Raw genomic sequence first — 16166 nt, 5'->3', positions numbered from 1 at the left:
AGTTTGTGGCAGATGCAGGTGGAGAGCCGTGAGTTCACATTTAAACTGTTAAATGATTCCACGGCTGCTTGTGAGCAGGGAGCTGAAACTGTTCTAATTCAAACTGATGGTTTTGGTGCGGCTTTAAAAACTCAAACTGAAGAAGAACCAAGCAGAAGATTTAAAGTTTGACTTGTAAACTCTGCAGTTTAAGTCAATCCAAAGTAATTTAGCTGAATCAGTGAAATCCTGGAGGGAAGTGAAGCTGAGAGGTTTTCTGACGGCTGTCAGTCGCTGTGTGACGAGAGGCAACGATAAGATGATCTTTGGGAGCGGAGCTCAGCTGACGGTCCACTCAGGTGAGCAGAAGCTGGATTTTATTCATCAGGAGCAGATAAACGTCTGTGATCTGGTCCCGATCCGATGGTTGTCTGATCAGGATCAGTTTAAGATCCAGTTTGTTCAGCCGAGTCTCAGGTTGGTCTGAAACACACAAACTGTGAGTGAATCGGTTTTAAAGTCTTATTTAGTGTCTCAGCCTGGTTCTGATTAATAACTGGAACTGATTAACTACTGATCGGGTTCACCTGGTGTCCTGTTAAAGGGATCGAAACTGAAGTTTAACAGAATAACTTTCAGCTCAGAAACATTCAAATGCTTCAGTTGATTCAAGTTGAGTTTCTTAGCAGCTAAAGCTGCAGCTAAAGCTGCAGGTTCTGCTGGTTCTGTGCTCAGATTTACTGTCAAACACTGAGACGTTTCTTTGGATAATCACTGATAACTTTCAGTCACATCATGAATGTTTGGTTGGAAATCTAACAGGATGTAAAACCTGAAAATCCACTTCAATACGATTCAATAAACGTCAAAGTTTTACATCTGAAATGGGACTAATACACTAAAACATATTTAAAGGTCCGAATCTAAAGTTGTTGTTTCTGCAGCTGCTGATTGACACGGCTGCAGAATAATAACTGAGTCAGGTGTAAAAACGAGGCTTTTCTGAGGGAACTTTGGTTCAGTGGAGTTTGTGTCGTGGAGCTTTTTGCTGTGTGAATGCTGGATATAAGCTGATCTTTGGAGGTGGAACCAGTTTAAGCATCGAACCCCGTAAGTTTAAAGTTTAAAGATTAATCATTAAAAAAGTCAAAAAAGAAAAGAAAGAAAAGGGAAATATTCTCAGTTTTCAGGTGTTTGTAGGTTTTTGCATGTGAGACAAACATGCAAAGTTGAATATTTTTGCAGTTGATCGACCTAAAAATGTTGGATTTTAAATAAAGTTTGTGCTGTTCAGGCAAAATCAGAGCAGAAAAATTATGAAAAGGTTGATCAGAGACTAACAAGTAATCTGTAATAAAACTATGGTCCAGTTTGTGCTGTACGGGATCAGAAAGTAGGTGAAGTTAATCAGATTTGTAGTAAAAAAGGCATTTTTCTGTAAGAAGTCTGGTCTGCTGGGTTTGTGTCATGAAGCCTCCTGATGTGTGAATGCTGGGCAGAAGACTCTGTTTGGAAGTGGGACCAAAGTAACTGTGGAAGCCAGTAAGTTCTGATCAGAAACATTCAAACAGATCATTTTCTGGTGATCGGCATGTTTATAGGGGAAGTTATGAAGTGTGAGCTGGTGTTTAGACGCATTTCAAACATTTCAAATGTTGATTTCTGCCCAAGAATGAAGCTGAAAACTGGAGATGAAATGTTAAAATGTTGGAAGTTTGAGTGAAGTCTGGTACAGTTAGAGTTCAAACTTCTGAGTTTGTGTCATGAAGCTTCTTGATGTGTGAATGCTGGTGTGGACAAAATCTACTTTGGAAGTGGAACCAGATTAGCCATCGAACCCAGTAAGTAACTGGTGATAAATGTTTTCTACAGAATAAAAACAGTAAAAATGATGAATATTAAAACGTTATGTCCATGTAAATGATGCCGTGCATCAGAATCAGAGATGAGGATAAAAACTAATGTAAAATACGCGGGAAAGTTCAGTCATAAGAGTTAAATACGTCAACTGATGGACTCTGAAATATTATGTTCAGTAGTTTAATCAGATTTAAGGATAAATACCAACATTTATAAGCAACACTTGTGTTGATTAAGTGATCAGAAAGTAATTAAGTTTGGTTAGTTTGTGTCATGAAGCCTCCTGATGTGTGAATACTGGAGGAGTGAATAAGATCTACTTTGGAAGTGGAACCAGATTAACCATCGAACCCAGTAAGTAACTGGTGATAAATGTTTTCTACAGAATGAAAACAGTAAGAATAATGAATATTAAAACGTTATGTCCATGTAAATGATGCCGTGCATCAGAATCAGAGATGAGGATAAAATCTAATGTAAAATACGCGGGAAAGTTCAGTCATAAGAGTTAAATACGTCAACTGATGGACTCTGAAATATTATGCTCAGTAGTTTAATCAGATTTAAGGATAAATTTGTAAGCAACACTTGTGTTAATTAAGTGATCAGAAAGTAATTAAGTTTGGTTAGTTTGTGTCATGAAGCCTCCTGCTGTGTGAATACTGGTGCGCGGACCATCAGCTTTGGAAGTGGAACCAGATTAACCATCGAAACCAGTAAGTTCTGTTGTAAATGATCATCAGTGTTATTGAGAATCTTTGAGATTTAACATGTATAACTTAAAGTAAACGGATGCAGTAAATCTGTCGATAATAATAAGATGATATTTGGAAGAAAAAACAGATTAATCACTGAACACAGTGAGTGATATGATCTTTATTATGTATTTTTTTTATCATATTTATCTTTGTCAAACATTTAAAAGTCTGAGATGTGGCCACTTTTAAAACCACAAGACAGGAAAGAAATGCTAAAAAATGTTTAAAAGTAACAATTTAAACTAAATACAAGGCTGGATTTTTGCAAAGATATGTATAAAAAAAGACAAAAATAAACAAAAGTGTCAGGATTAATATTAACACCAGAGTCTCTGCTGTAGTTTTACATGTAAAATATGTTTTATAGAAAACAGCAGCTGGCTGGAGCTCAAATTTCTATTTATAATTTTTGATAATTTATACCTGAAACAATATCAATAATATTGATCTGCTGCTTCATATGTGACAGATGTGAGATATTTGGTCCAGGCAGGTGCAAGAAATGCAAAATAAGATATATTACAAATGATTTGAATGAAAAAAGCTTTTTGTAAAGAGCTGAATAATTGGCTTTTTTCTGAATGGAGTTTGGTTCAATAATCGTCAGCAGAGTTTGTGTCATGAAGCCTCCTGATGTGTGAATGCTGGAGGTTTGGATAAGATCTACTTTGGAAGTGGGACCAAAGTAACTGTGGAAGCCAGTAAGTTCAGATCAGAAACATTCAAACAGATCATTTTCTGCTGATCGGCATGTTTATAGGGGAAGTTATGAAGTGTGAGCTGGTGTTTAGACGCATTTCAAACATTTCAAATGTTGATTTCTGCCCGAGAATGAAGGTGAAAACTGGAGATGAAATGTTAAAACGTTGGAGGTTTGAGGGAAGTCTGGTACAGTTAGAGTTCAAACTTCTGAGTTTGTGTCATGAAGCTTCTTGATGTGTGAATGCTGGTTTGGACCAAATCTACTTTGGAAATGGAACCAGATTAACCATCGAACCCAGTAAGTGATGATACTGGTGATAAATGTTTTCTACAGAATAAAAACAGTGAAAATGATGAATATTAAAACGTTATGTCCCTGTAAATGATGCCGTGCATTAGAATCAGAGATGAGGATAAAAACTAATGTAAAATACGCGGGAAAGTTCAGTCATAAGAGTTAAATACGTCAACTGATGGTCTCTGAAATATTATGCTCAGTAGTTTAATCAGATTTAAGGATAAATTTATAAGCAACACTTGTGTTGATTAAGTGATCAGAAAGTAATTAAGTTTGGTTAGTTTGTGTCATGAAGCCTCCTGATGTGTGAATACTGGAGCAGTGAATAAGATCTACTTTGGAAGTGGAACCAGATTAACCATCGAACCCAGTAAGTAACTGGTGATAAATGTTTTCTACAGAATAAAAACAGTAAAAATGATGAATATTAAAACAACCTGAAGACTGAGGAGTTAAAACGTTATGTCCATGTAAATGATGCTGTGCATCAGAATCAGAGATGAGGATAAAAACTAATGTAAAATACGTGGGAAAGTTCAGTCATAAGAGTTAAATACATCAACTGATGGACTCTGAAATATTATGCTCATTAGTTTAATCACATTTAAGGATAAATTTATAAGCAACACTTGTGTTAATTAAGTGATCAGAAAGGAATTAAGTTTGGTTAGTTTGTGTCATGAAGCCTCCTGCTGTGTGAATACTGGAGCAGGGAATAAGATCTACTTTGGAAGTGGAACCAGATTAACCATCGAACCCAGTAAGTAACTGGTGATAAATGTTTTCTACAGAATAAAAACAGTAAAAATTATGAATATTAAAACAACCTGAAGACTGAGGAGTTAAAACGTTATGTCCATGTAAATGATGCTGTGCATCAGAATCAGAGATGAGGATAAAATCTAATGTAAAATACGCGGGAAAGTTCAGTCATAAGAGTTAAATACATCAACTGATGGACTCTGAAATATTATGCTCAGTAGTTTAATCAGATTTAAGGATAAATTTATAAGCAACACTTGTGTTAATTAAGTGATCAGAAAGTAAAAAAGTTTGGTTAGTTTGTGTCATGAAGCCTCCTGCTGTGTGAATACTGGAGCACAGACCATCAGCTTTGGAAGTGGAACCAGATTAACCATCGAAACCAGTAAGTTCTGTTGTAAATGATCATCAGTGTTATTGAGAATCTTTGAGATTTAACATGTATAACTTAAAGTAAACGGATGCAGTAAATCTGTCGATAATAATAAGATGATATTTGGAAGAAAAAACAGATTAATCACTGAACACAGTGAGTGATATGATCTTTATTATGTATTTTTTTTATCATATTTATCTTTGTCAAACATTTAAAAGTCTGAGATGTGGCCACTTTTAAAACCACAAGACAGGAAAGAAATGCTAAAAAATGTTTAAAAGTAACAATTTAAACTAAATACAAGGCTGGATTTTTGCAAAGATATGTATAAAAAAAGACAAAAATAAACAAAAGTGTCAGGATTAATATTAATATCAGAGTCTCCGCTGTAGTTTTACATGTAAAATATGTTTTATAGAAAACAGCAGCGGACTGGAGCTCAAATTTCTAGTTTTAATATTATATTTTTTAAACCTGAAACAATATCAATAATATTGATCTGCTGCTTCATATGTGACAGATGTGAGATATTTGGTCCAGGCAGGTGCAAGAAATGCAAAATAAGATATATTACAAATGATTTGAATGAAAAAAGCTTTTTGTAAAGAGCTGAATAATTGGCTTTTTTCTGAATGGAGTTTGGTTCAATAATCGTCAGCAGAGTTTGTGTCATGAAGCCTCCTGATGTGTGAATGCTGGAGGTTTGAATAAGATCTACTTTGGAAGTGGGACCAAAGTAACTGTGGAAGCCAGTAAGTTCTGATCAGAAACATTCAAACAGATCATTTTCTGCTGATCGGCATGTTTATAGGGGAAGTTATAAAGTGTGAGCTGGTGTTTAGAGGCATTTCAAACATTTCAAATGTTGATTTCTGCCCGAGAATGAAGCTGAAAACTGGAGATGAAATGTTAAAATGTTTTGAAGTTTGAGGGAAGTCTGGTACAGTTAGAGTTCAAACTTCTGAGTTTGTGTCATGAAGCTTCTTGATGTGTGAATGCTGGCGGAGGGAATAAGATCTACTTTGGAAGTGGAACCAGATTAACCATCGAACCCAGTAAGTAACTGGTGACAAACGTTTTCTACAGAATAAAAACAGTAAAAATTATGAATATTAAAACAGCCTGAAGACTGAGGAGTTAAAACGTTATGTCCATGTAAATGATGCCGTGCATCAGAATCAGAGATGAGGATAAAAACTAATGTAAAATACGCGGGAAAGTTCAGTCATAAGAGTTAAATACGTCAACTGATGGACTCTGAAATATTATGTTCAGTAGTTTAATCACATTTAAGGATAAAATCCAATATTTATAAGCAACACTTGTGTTAATTAAGTGATCAGAAAGGAATTAAGTTTGGTTAGTTTGTGTCATGAAGCCTCCTGATGTGTGAATACTGGAGGAGTGACTAAGATCTACTTTGGAAGTGGAACCAGATTAACCATCGAACCCAGTAAGTAACTGGTGATAAATGTTTTATAGAAAACAGCAGCTGACTGGAGCTCAAATTTCTATTTATAATATTTGATATTTTATACCTGAAACAATATCAATAATATTGATCTGCTGCTTCATATGTGACAGATGTGAGATATTTGGTCCAGGCAGGTGCAACAAATGCGAAATAAGATATATTATAAATGATTTGAATGAAAAAAGCTTTTTGTAAAGAGCTTTTATAATTGGCTTTTTTCTGAATGGAGTTTGGTTCAATAACCGTCAGCAGAGTTTGTGTCATGAAGCCTCCTGATGTGTGAATGCTGGAGGTTTGGAAAAGATCTACTTTGGAAGTGGAACCAGATTAGCCATCGAACCCAGTAAGTAACTGGTGATAAATGTTTTCTACAGAATAAAAACAGTAAGAATGATGAATATTAAAACGTTATGTCCATGTAAATGATGCCGTGCATCAGAATCAGATCAGGATAAAAACTAATGTAAAATATGCGGTAAAGTTCAGTCATAAGAGTTAAATACGTCAACTGATGGACTCTGAAATATTATGCTTACTAGTTTAATCAGATTTAAGGATAAATTTGTAAGCAACACTTGTGTTAATTAAGTGATCAGAAAGTAATAAAGTTTGGTTAGTTTGTGTCATGAAGCCTCCTGACGTGTGAATACTGGAGCAGTGAATAAGATCTACTTTGGAAGTGGAACCAGATTAGCCATCGAACCCAGTAAGTGACTGGTGATAAATGTTTTCTACAGAATAAAAACAGTAAAAATTATGAATATTAAAACAGCCTGAAGACTGAGGAGTTAAAACGTTATGTCCATGTAAATGATGCCGTGCATCAGAATTAGAGATGAGGATAAAAACTAATGTAAAATACGTGGGAAAGTTCAGTCATAAGAGTTAAATACGTCAACTGATGGACTCTGAAATATTATGCTCAGTAGTTTAATCAGATTTAAGGATACATTTATAAGCAACACTTGTGTTAATTAAGTGATCAGAAAGTAATTAAGTTTGGTTAGTTTGTGTCATGAAGCCTCCTGATGTGTGAATACTGGTTTGGAAAAGATCTACTTTGGAAGTGGAACCAGATTAACCATCGAACCCAGTAAGTAACTGGTGATAAATGTTTTCTACAGAATAAAAACAGTAAAAATGATGAATATTAAAACAACCTGAAGACTGAGGAGTTAAAACGTTATGTCCATGTAAATGATGCCGTGCATCAGAATCAGAGATGAGGATAAAAACTAATGTAAAATACGCGGGAAAGTTCAGTCATAAGAGTTAAATACATCAACTGATGGACTCTGAAATATTATGCTCATTAGTTTAATCACATTTAAGGATACATTTATAAGCAACACTTGTGTTAATTAAGTGATCAGAAAGTAACCAAAAAAAGTTTGGTTAGTTTGTGTCATGAAGCCTCCTGACGTGTGAATACTGGAGCAGTGAATAAGATCTACTTTGGAAGTGGAACCAGATTAGCCATCGAACCCAGTAAGTGACTGGTGATAAATGTTTTCTACAGAATAAAAACAGTAAAAATTATGAATATTAAAACAGCCTGAAGACTGAGGAGTTAAAACGTTATGTCCATGTAAATGATGCCGTGCATCAGAATTAGAGATGAGGATAAAAACTAATGTAAAATACGTGGGAAAGTTCAGTCATAAGAGTTAAATACGTCAACTGATGGACTCTGAAATATTATGCTCAGTAGTTTAATCAGATTTAAGGATAAATTTATAAGCAACACTTGTGTTAATTAAGTGATCAGAAAGTAATTAAGTTTGGTTAGTTTGTGTCATGAAGCCTCCTGCTGTGTGAATACTGGTTTGGAAAAGATCTACTTTGGAAGTGGAACCAGATTAACCATCGAAACCAGTAAGTAACTGGTGATAAATGTTTTCTACAGAATAAAAACAGTAAAAATGATGAATATTAAAACAACCTGAAGACTGAGGAGTTAAAACGTTATGTCCATGTAAATGATGCCGTGCATCAGAATCAGAGATGAGGATAAAAACTAATGTAAAATACGCGGGAAAGTTCAGTCATAAGAGTTAAATACATCAACTGATGGACTCTGAAATATTATGCTCATTAGTTTAATCACATTTAAGGATACATTTATAAGCAACACTTGTGTTAATTAAGTGATCAGAAAGTAACCAAAAAAAGTTTGGTTAGTTTGTGTCATGAAGCCTCCTGCTGTGTGAATACTGGTGTACGGACCATCAGCTTTGGAAGTGGAACCAGATTAACCATCGAAACCAGTAAGTTCTGACAAATATCTTTAAAATAAATAAATAAATAAATAAATAATGACAGTTAGTCAAAGTGTTAAAACGTTAGAAATTTAAATAAGGTTTGGTCAGGGCTGAGACTGAAATTAAATTCAGATTATGATCATGAGAACGTGTTAAACCTAAAGCATGAAAAATAATGTGACCATAGAGACAAACGTTTGGTTCAGTTTATGAACTGCAGTTTGTGTCATGAAGCTTCCTGATGTGTGAATTCTGGAAGCTACAATAAGCTGATATTTGGAAATGGAACCAGATTAACTGTTGAACCCAGTAAGTACTCATCAATGAAGCATCTTTTTTAAAAAGAAAACTGTAAAATGCTGAGTTTTCAGATCAATGAGAAGAAGCGTTGGTCAGAATAATCATGAAAAACTTGAAAAACAAAGTTCATGTAGGTAAAAACCAACTATTCTGGTGTTCAAACTACTTTAAAAAATACAAAGAAGAAGAAACATTAACATGTTTTAATGGAAAAAAAGGTTTTGGTTGTTGGAAATGAGGAATTGACTGTTTTCTAAATGGAGTTTGGTTCAGTTTGTTTGTGTCGTGGAGCTTCGTGTTGTGTGAATACTGGAGCTGTGAATAAGATCGTCTTTGGAGCTGGGACCAGACTAATCGCTGAATCCAGTAAGTTATGATGTAGATGTTATTTTTAAGAACAAGTCTGTTTGATCATGATAACAATGAAAACAACAAGACCTTTAAAAATGATCCATCAGTATTTATATGATACCATAAAGACAGAGTTAAACATAAACTCTTTGGGGTTTGTGTGCTGAGGCCTCAGACTGTGTGACATACGCTTCTGGTGGTGACAAGATAATCTTTGGAACCGGCACCAAACTGCTGGTTAGTGACAGTAAGTCCAGTTCTGTTGGTTCTGTTCTGGCTCCAGAACATCATCATCAGTTTGTTCCGTGTGTTTGTTTAAAGAAATGTTCAAAATGATCTTTGATTGATCAGAAGTAAAAATGAGGATTTTTTAAATGGAGTTTGGTTCAGTTTACTTTGTGTTGTGGAGCTTCATGTTGTGTGAATGGTGTTGCATATAAGATCATCTTTGGAGCTGGGACCAGACTAATCGTTGAACCCAGTAAGTTCAGATCATTGATCAATGAAATGCTTAAAACACTTTTAGGTTTTCACAGATATCTAATATTTGTGAATGTTCAGTGTGAAATCAGTTTGAGGTAAAAGTCTGGATTTTCAGCATGGAGTCTGGTTCAGTTTGTCTCTGCTGAGTTTGTGATGTGGAGCTTCATGCTGTGTGACTGATGGAGGTCGACAAAAGATCATATTTGGAGTTGGGACCAGACTAATCGTTGAATCCAGTAAGTTCTGATGTAGATATTATTTCTAAGAAGTCTATCAATAATAACGTAAACAACGAAACCTTTAAAAGGTTAAAGTAATCCATCAGTATTTATATGGTACCGTAAATATCACGTTTGGATAAACAGACTGTTTCATTGTGAAATGTTCAAAATGATCTTTGATTGATCAGAAGTAAAAATGAGGATTTTGTGAATGGAGTTTGGTTCAGTTCAGTTTGTGTTGTGGAGCTTCATGTTGTGTGAATGATGGAGGATATAAGATCATCTTTGGAGCTGGGACCAGACTAATCGTTGAACCCAGTAAGTTCTGATCGTTGATCACAGTTAAATTATTATAATTATGGAGAATCTTAACATTTAAACTCGGCAGTTTAACACAAACTGATATAATTCTCCATAATTCTGTAAACTCACTTTTATTCTTTTGAAATCGCTACAGAAAATGTAATTTATTTTTTATGTTTTTGTTGGAAAAACCTAAAAAACTGGAAGCTGTGCATGTACATTAAATTTTAGTGCACGTTACAGTTTCTAAAGACTTTATTATATCAGGATGTAACTCAGTTTATTTAATGTCAGACATGTTTGGATGATAAAATATAAGGAAAAATGATCAATAATCAGTTTTATGGACTTGTTTTAACCATAAAACCTTTTCATAAGGAAGTTTTGTTCAGCTGGTTTCTCTGCTGGGATTTTGTTGTGGAGCTTCATGTTGTGTGAATACTGGACAAAAGATCCTCTTTGGAGCTGGGACCAGACTAATCGTTGAACCCAGTAAGTTCAGATCATTGATCAATGAAATGCGTAAAACACTTTTAGGTTTTCGCAGATATTCTAATATTTATGAATGTTCCGTGTGAAATCAGTTTGAGGTAAAAGTCTGGATTTTCTGCATGGAGTTTGGTTCAGTTTGTCTCTGCTGGGATTTTGTTGTGGAGCTTCATGTTGTGTGAATACTGGATATAAGATCATCTTTGGAGCTGGGACCAGACTAATCGTTGAACCCAGTAAGTTCTGATCATTGATCACAGTTAAATTATTATAATTATGGAGAATCTTAACATTTAAACTCAGCAGCAGTTTAACACAAACTGATTTATCGTACATCAGACTCGTGTCTTAGGGTTATTTACATGTTAATGTGACAAAATAAAACGTGTTGTTGTTGTAAAAACTAAAATTTCAGCCTCCTGTTGGGACTCTGAGGAAAGTAAAAGTACATTTAATGTAAAGTACATAAATACTTAAAAGACTTTAGGTTTACGCAGATGTTGGTGGATTTATGTTCAGCATATCACTAAAAAACTAGATATTATTTACACATCTACACACATGTAAAATAATATAATACATAATATACAACAAGAAAATGACCCAAAACAGAAACTGAAGACAGAAATAAACTGCAAAAATCTGGATTTATCCATCATATGTAACAAATTCAGCATTGCTATTTGATTTTTTTATCAATTCAAAACTAAATTCATATGAAGAAACTTTGCAGAAAAGTAATATTATAGTATGGAAATAGTATTATTTCCAGTTTAATTAAGTTATTGTAACAGAATAATTTGGGTTTCTGTAAAGTTTTTGTTGTTGAGCTTCATGTTGTGCGTCTGCGTTAAAGATCATCTTTGGAGCTGGGACCAGACTAATTGTTGAACCCAGTAAGTGCTGATTATTGATCATTAATTACTTCTATAAAGGAACTTTACATGAAAACCTAAGCAGGTGTTAAAAGTTTATTAAAATGAGCAAAAAAATATATTTTTTTAAAAAGTTTTAAAAACGTGACAAAATTAGACAAATTGTAAATATTAATAGATTATCAATAGAATGTATTTAAAGTAAAAAATATGTATAAAAGTCTCATGAGAAACAATATTTCTAATTGTCAGTTAGTCTCTGTTGAGTTTTTGTTGTGGAGCTTCATGTTGTGTGAATACTGGAGGTCAACAAAAGATCCTCTTTGGAGCTGGGACCAGACTAATCGTTGAACCCAGTAAGTTCTGATCATTGATCACAGTTAAATTATTATAATTATGGAGAATCTTAACATTTAAACTCGGCAGCAGTTTAACACAAACTGATTTATCGTACATCAGACTCGTGTTTTAAGGTTATTTACATGTTAATGTGACAAAATAAAACGTGTTATTGTTGTAAAAACTAAAATTTCAGCCTCCTGTTGGGACTCTCAGAGGAAAGTAAAAGTACATTTAATGTAAAGTACATAAATACTTAAAAGACTTTAGGTTTACGCAGATGTTGGTGGATGTATGTTCAGCATATCACTAAAAAACTAGATATTATTTACACATCTACACACATGTAAAATAATATAATACATAATATACAACAAGAAAATGACCCAAAACAGAAACTGAAGACAGAAATAAACTGCAAAAATCTGGATTTATCCATCATATGTAACAAATTCAGCATTGCTATTTGATTTTTTTATCAATTCAAAACTAAATTCATATGAAGAAACTTTCCAGAAAAAAAAGGAAGTTTGATATTTTCCAGTTTAATTAAGTTACTGTAACAGAATAATTTGGGTTTCTGTAAAGTTTTTGTTGTTGAGCTTCATGTTGTGTGAATGATGTTGGATATAAGATCTTCTTTGGAGCTGGGACCAGACTAATCGTTGAACCCAGTAAGTGCTGATTATTGATCATTAATTACTTTTATAAAGAAACTTTACTTGAAAACCTAAGCAGGTGTTAAAAGTTTATTAAAATGAGTAAAAAAATATTTTTTTTAAAAAAGTTTTAAAAAACGTGACAAAATTAGACAAATTGTAAATATTAATAGATTATCAATAGAATGTATTTAAAGTAAAAAATATGTATAAAAGTCTCATGAGAAACAATATTTCTAATGTTCAGTGTGTCTCTGCTGAGTTTTTGTTGAGGAGCTTCGTGTTGTGTGACTGTTGGAAATAAGATCATCTTTGGAAGCGGGACCAGGCTAATCGTTGAGTCCAGTAAGTGATGTAGATGTTATTCATTAAAACAGTGATAACCCAAACAAGACGACCCTTTCAATGAGTTGAAATGGTTTGGTCTGATTTGTAAACATTACAAATTAGTTTTGGAGCCAAACTGAGATCAAACGGGTACAAAAACTAAGACTTCACAGGAAGAAACTAATAATTTTCATCCCATTGGAGTGCGCAGGGAATCCTTCGTTGTTCATTATATGCTGAGTTTCTGTTGAGGAGCTTCGTGTTGTGTGAATGACGGGAGGAAGATCTGGTTTGGAAGCGGGACCAGACTAATCGTTGAGTCCAGTAAGTTCTAACAAATGGTTTCTCAGGAAGTTCTTTAAATGGAAATTTCAATTGTAAATGCGAGAAATAGTTAATCGTGGTGAGTTTGTGTGACTGCTGTGATCTTGGAACCAGGATAATTACTGAACCCAGTCAGTTCTGATCATAATTATAGATATTATCGTCTCTGAGAACAAACTAAAGCAAAGCCATGAATTCCTCAGATTAAACATGAATCAGAGGAGAATTGAACTTTTCACACGTAGATGAAGCATCACTGATGGTTTATGTAACGGAGCTTCATGCTGTGTGACTACGACAAATCAATATAGGCTCTACTTTGGAAGCGGGACCAGACTAATCGTTGAAACCAGTAAGTTCTGACACACAGCAGAAACACGTGGAACAGATTTAAAACAAACTTCAGAGAAGAAGAAGAAAAAAAACTAAAAATCTGCTGTACAACCGTTGATTTCACATGTCAGGGTTCAAATAATTTATTTAGGTTAAATTAGAACCAGTTTCATGAAAAGTCACATTTTAAGAAATTAAAATCTTCATTAAAGTTTGGTCCAATTCAAGATTTCACAATATGATGTAAAAATATAATTGAACATATAATATAATAATTCTCTGTAAAACAGCATATTCACGTAAATAAGATTAAATATTTAAGCAAAAGTCTAAAATTGATGTTTTTCTGAATGGAGTCTGGTTCAGTTTGTGTCATGAAGCTTCGTGTTGTGTGAATGCTGCAAACAAGCTGATCTTTGGAAGTGGAACCAGTCTAACCATTGAACCCAGTAAGTGTGGAGTTTGATTATTAATAATTTTTACATGGAGCTCCGTCCACAGAGAGTCAAAACTGTACAGATATTTATGATGAAAAAAACAAAATATCACCAAAATCAGGTTAATTTGTTGTGAGAGAAATTTATAAAAACTGTTTTTCTTAATGAAGTTTGGTGCATTAAAGATCTGTTTCTGCTTCACAGTGAATATCAGGAAGGTTCAGTTATGATGAGGTGAAATAATTACTGGTAAATTCAGTCATTTTTTAAATGGAGTCTGGTTCAGTTCATCACTGCTCAGTTTGTGTTGTGGAGCTTCATGTTGTGTGACTGGTGCAGGTGGATATAAGATCTTCTTTGGAAGCGGGACCAGACTAATCGTTGAATCCAGTAAGTTCTGACACGCATCAGAAACACGTGAAACAGATTTAAAAAGAAACTTTACAGAAAAATCAGGAGAAAACATGTGAATCTGCTGTAAAACTGCTGATTTTTACACATCAGGGATTAAAGATTTAGTTTTATTTCAGGACTAATTCCACAAAAATGATTTATTTCAAATGAAAAAGCAGCTGATTTTTGTGTTGAAATGAAATCAGTTTTCTGGTCTGAAGCTGAAACTCATTTTAAAGGAAGTTTGAACGATAAATCATCCTGAATCAGAAAGAATCAGCCTGGAAAAGCTCCAGTTTGTGTTGTGGAGCCTGGTGTTGTGTGACTGGATTTAGTCAGAATGAGATCATCTTTGGTTCTGGAACCAGATTAACCATCGAAACCAGTAAGTAGTGAACCACATGTTTTAATATGATGTTTAAAAGTGAACTGAGTGAACATTTCATTCTTCAGTTTAATAAAAGTTCAGATTAAAATCGTCAGAGAGGTGATCAGAGAACGATCTCGTTATTTCTGAACAGTGTTTTAAAAAGGTGTTTTTCTGAATGGAGTCTGGTTCAGCTGGTCAGTGAGTTTGTGTCATGGAGCTTCGTGTTGTGTGAATGACGGCGCTGGAAGGAAGGTCGTGTTTGGAGGGGGAAGCAGGTTGATTATTGAACCCAGTGAGTATTGATAAGCAGCCTGTAAACGTATGAAAACTCAACGTGCTTAGTTTTATGAGACAAAGTTTGTCTCTGATTCTTACAGCTGATGTTCATTAAGTGTTTGTACCCGTTTTAAAACTTAAAACTATAATAAAATAATCATTTTTATGACCTGACAAAAAGTTCATGTGTTCAAAGAAAATCTAATCTTAAACTTTAAACTTTGTTCAAATTAAGGATTTCAAAATTAAACTGACAGATAAGAAATGGTATTAAAAGTATGTAATGTCCTGTAAAACAGCAGATTTATGTTATTAGGATTTGGTTTTAGGCAAAAGTCTAAAATTGTTGTTTTTCTGAATGGAGTCTGGTCCAGTCGACCATCGGCTCAGTTTGTGTTATGGAGCTTCATGTTGTGTGAATACTGGTGGAGGTAAACTGATTTTTGGAAGTGGAACCAGTCTAACCATTGAAACCAGTAAGTACTGAATCTGTAAAAACACTGAACATCTTTGAAAGTAGAAGTTAACAAAAAAACATATGCAGTTTAAAATTCATGTAGATATTTGGACTGTATAATCAAAAATGAACTAAACTTCCTTACACGAACATTTCAACATTTTAAACAATGTGATGTTAAAGTTTTTATGAGAATTTAACTGTAAAATGTTTAAATGTTCTCATTTAAATTCACTGAAAGTAGAAGTTTGACCATAAAGAAGCTGAAACATTCTGTAGAAGATGAAAATACTTTGTTCAGTGAGTTCATTTCAGAAAATTTCAGGCTAAATGTATGTTTTTCTGAATGGAGTCTGGTCCAGTCGACCATCGGCTCAGTTTGTGTTATGGAGCTTCATGTTGTGTGAATACTGGTGTTGCAGTTAAACTGATCTTTGGAAGTGGAACCAGTCTAACCATTGAAACCAGTAAGTACTGAATCTGTACGACAACTGTAATGTTCCGATTTCTGTTTATGTTCACAGATATTTAGTTTAATCTGCGATCATTCAGGAAATCATCATAAATATAAATGTTCATCAGGATAAGCAGTATTTACAGTAGGAGCTTCGACACTAAATCACCTGAGAACCTTTGATTTTTGATCCATTTATAGCTGAAGTATTAGAATTATTGAACTTATTTTTCAGGCTGCAGATGTCCAACAAGTTAAAATGTCAGAAGTTTACTTCAGATAAACATCAAAGAAAACATATAAAA

The 16166-nt window shown here is 34.0% G+C and overlaps 1 protein-coding gene across 1 annotated transcript in view; it reads left to right on the top strand.

Moving 5' to 3' along the window:
• The first annotated feature begins 268 nt into the window (after nt 1–268).
• Nucleotides 269–16166, top strand: part of LOC142398568 (M1-specific T cell receptor alpha chain-like) — a 64204-nt gene continuing 48306 nt past the window's right edge. The window contains exon 1 of the mRNA XM_075482618.1: nt 269–338. Within this exon, the coding sequence (XP_075338733.1) occupies nt 299–338 (40 nt within the window). The 5' untranslated portion in view covers nt 269–298. The remainder of the gene's footprint in view (nt 339–16166) is intronic.

This window comes from Odontesthes bonariensis, chromosome 14 (assembly GCF_027942865.1).
Source record: "Odontesthes bonariensis isolate fOdoBon6 chromosome 14, fOdoBon6.hap1, whole genome shotgun sequence".
In the NCBI taxonomy this organism is placed as follows: Eukaryota; Metazoa; Chordata; class Actinopteri; order Atheriniformes; family Atherinopsidae; genus Odontesthes; species Odontesthes bonariensis.
This window is presented reverse-complemented; position numbering and strand designations above follow the sequence as displayed.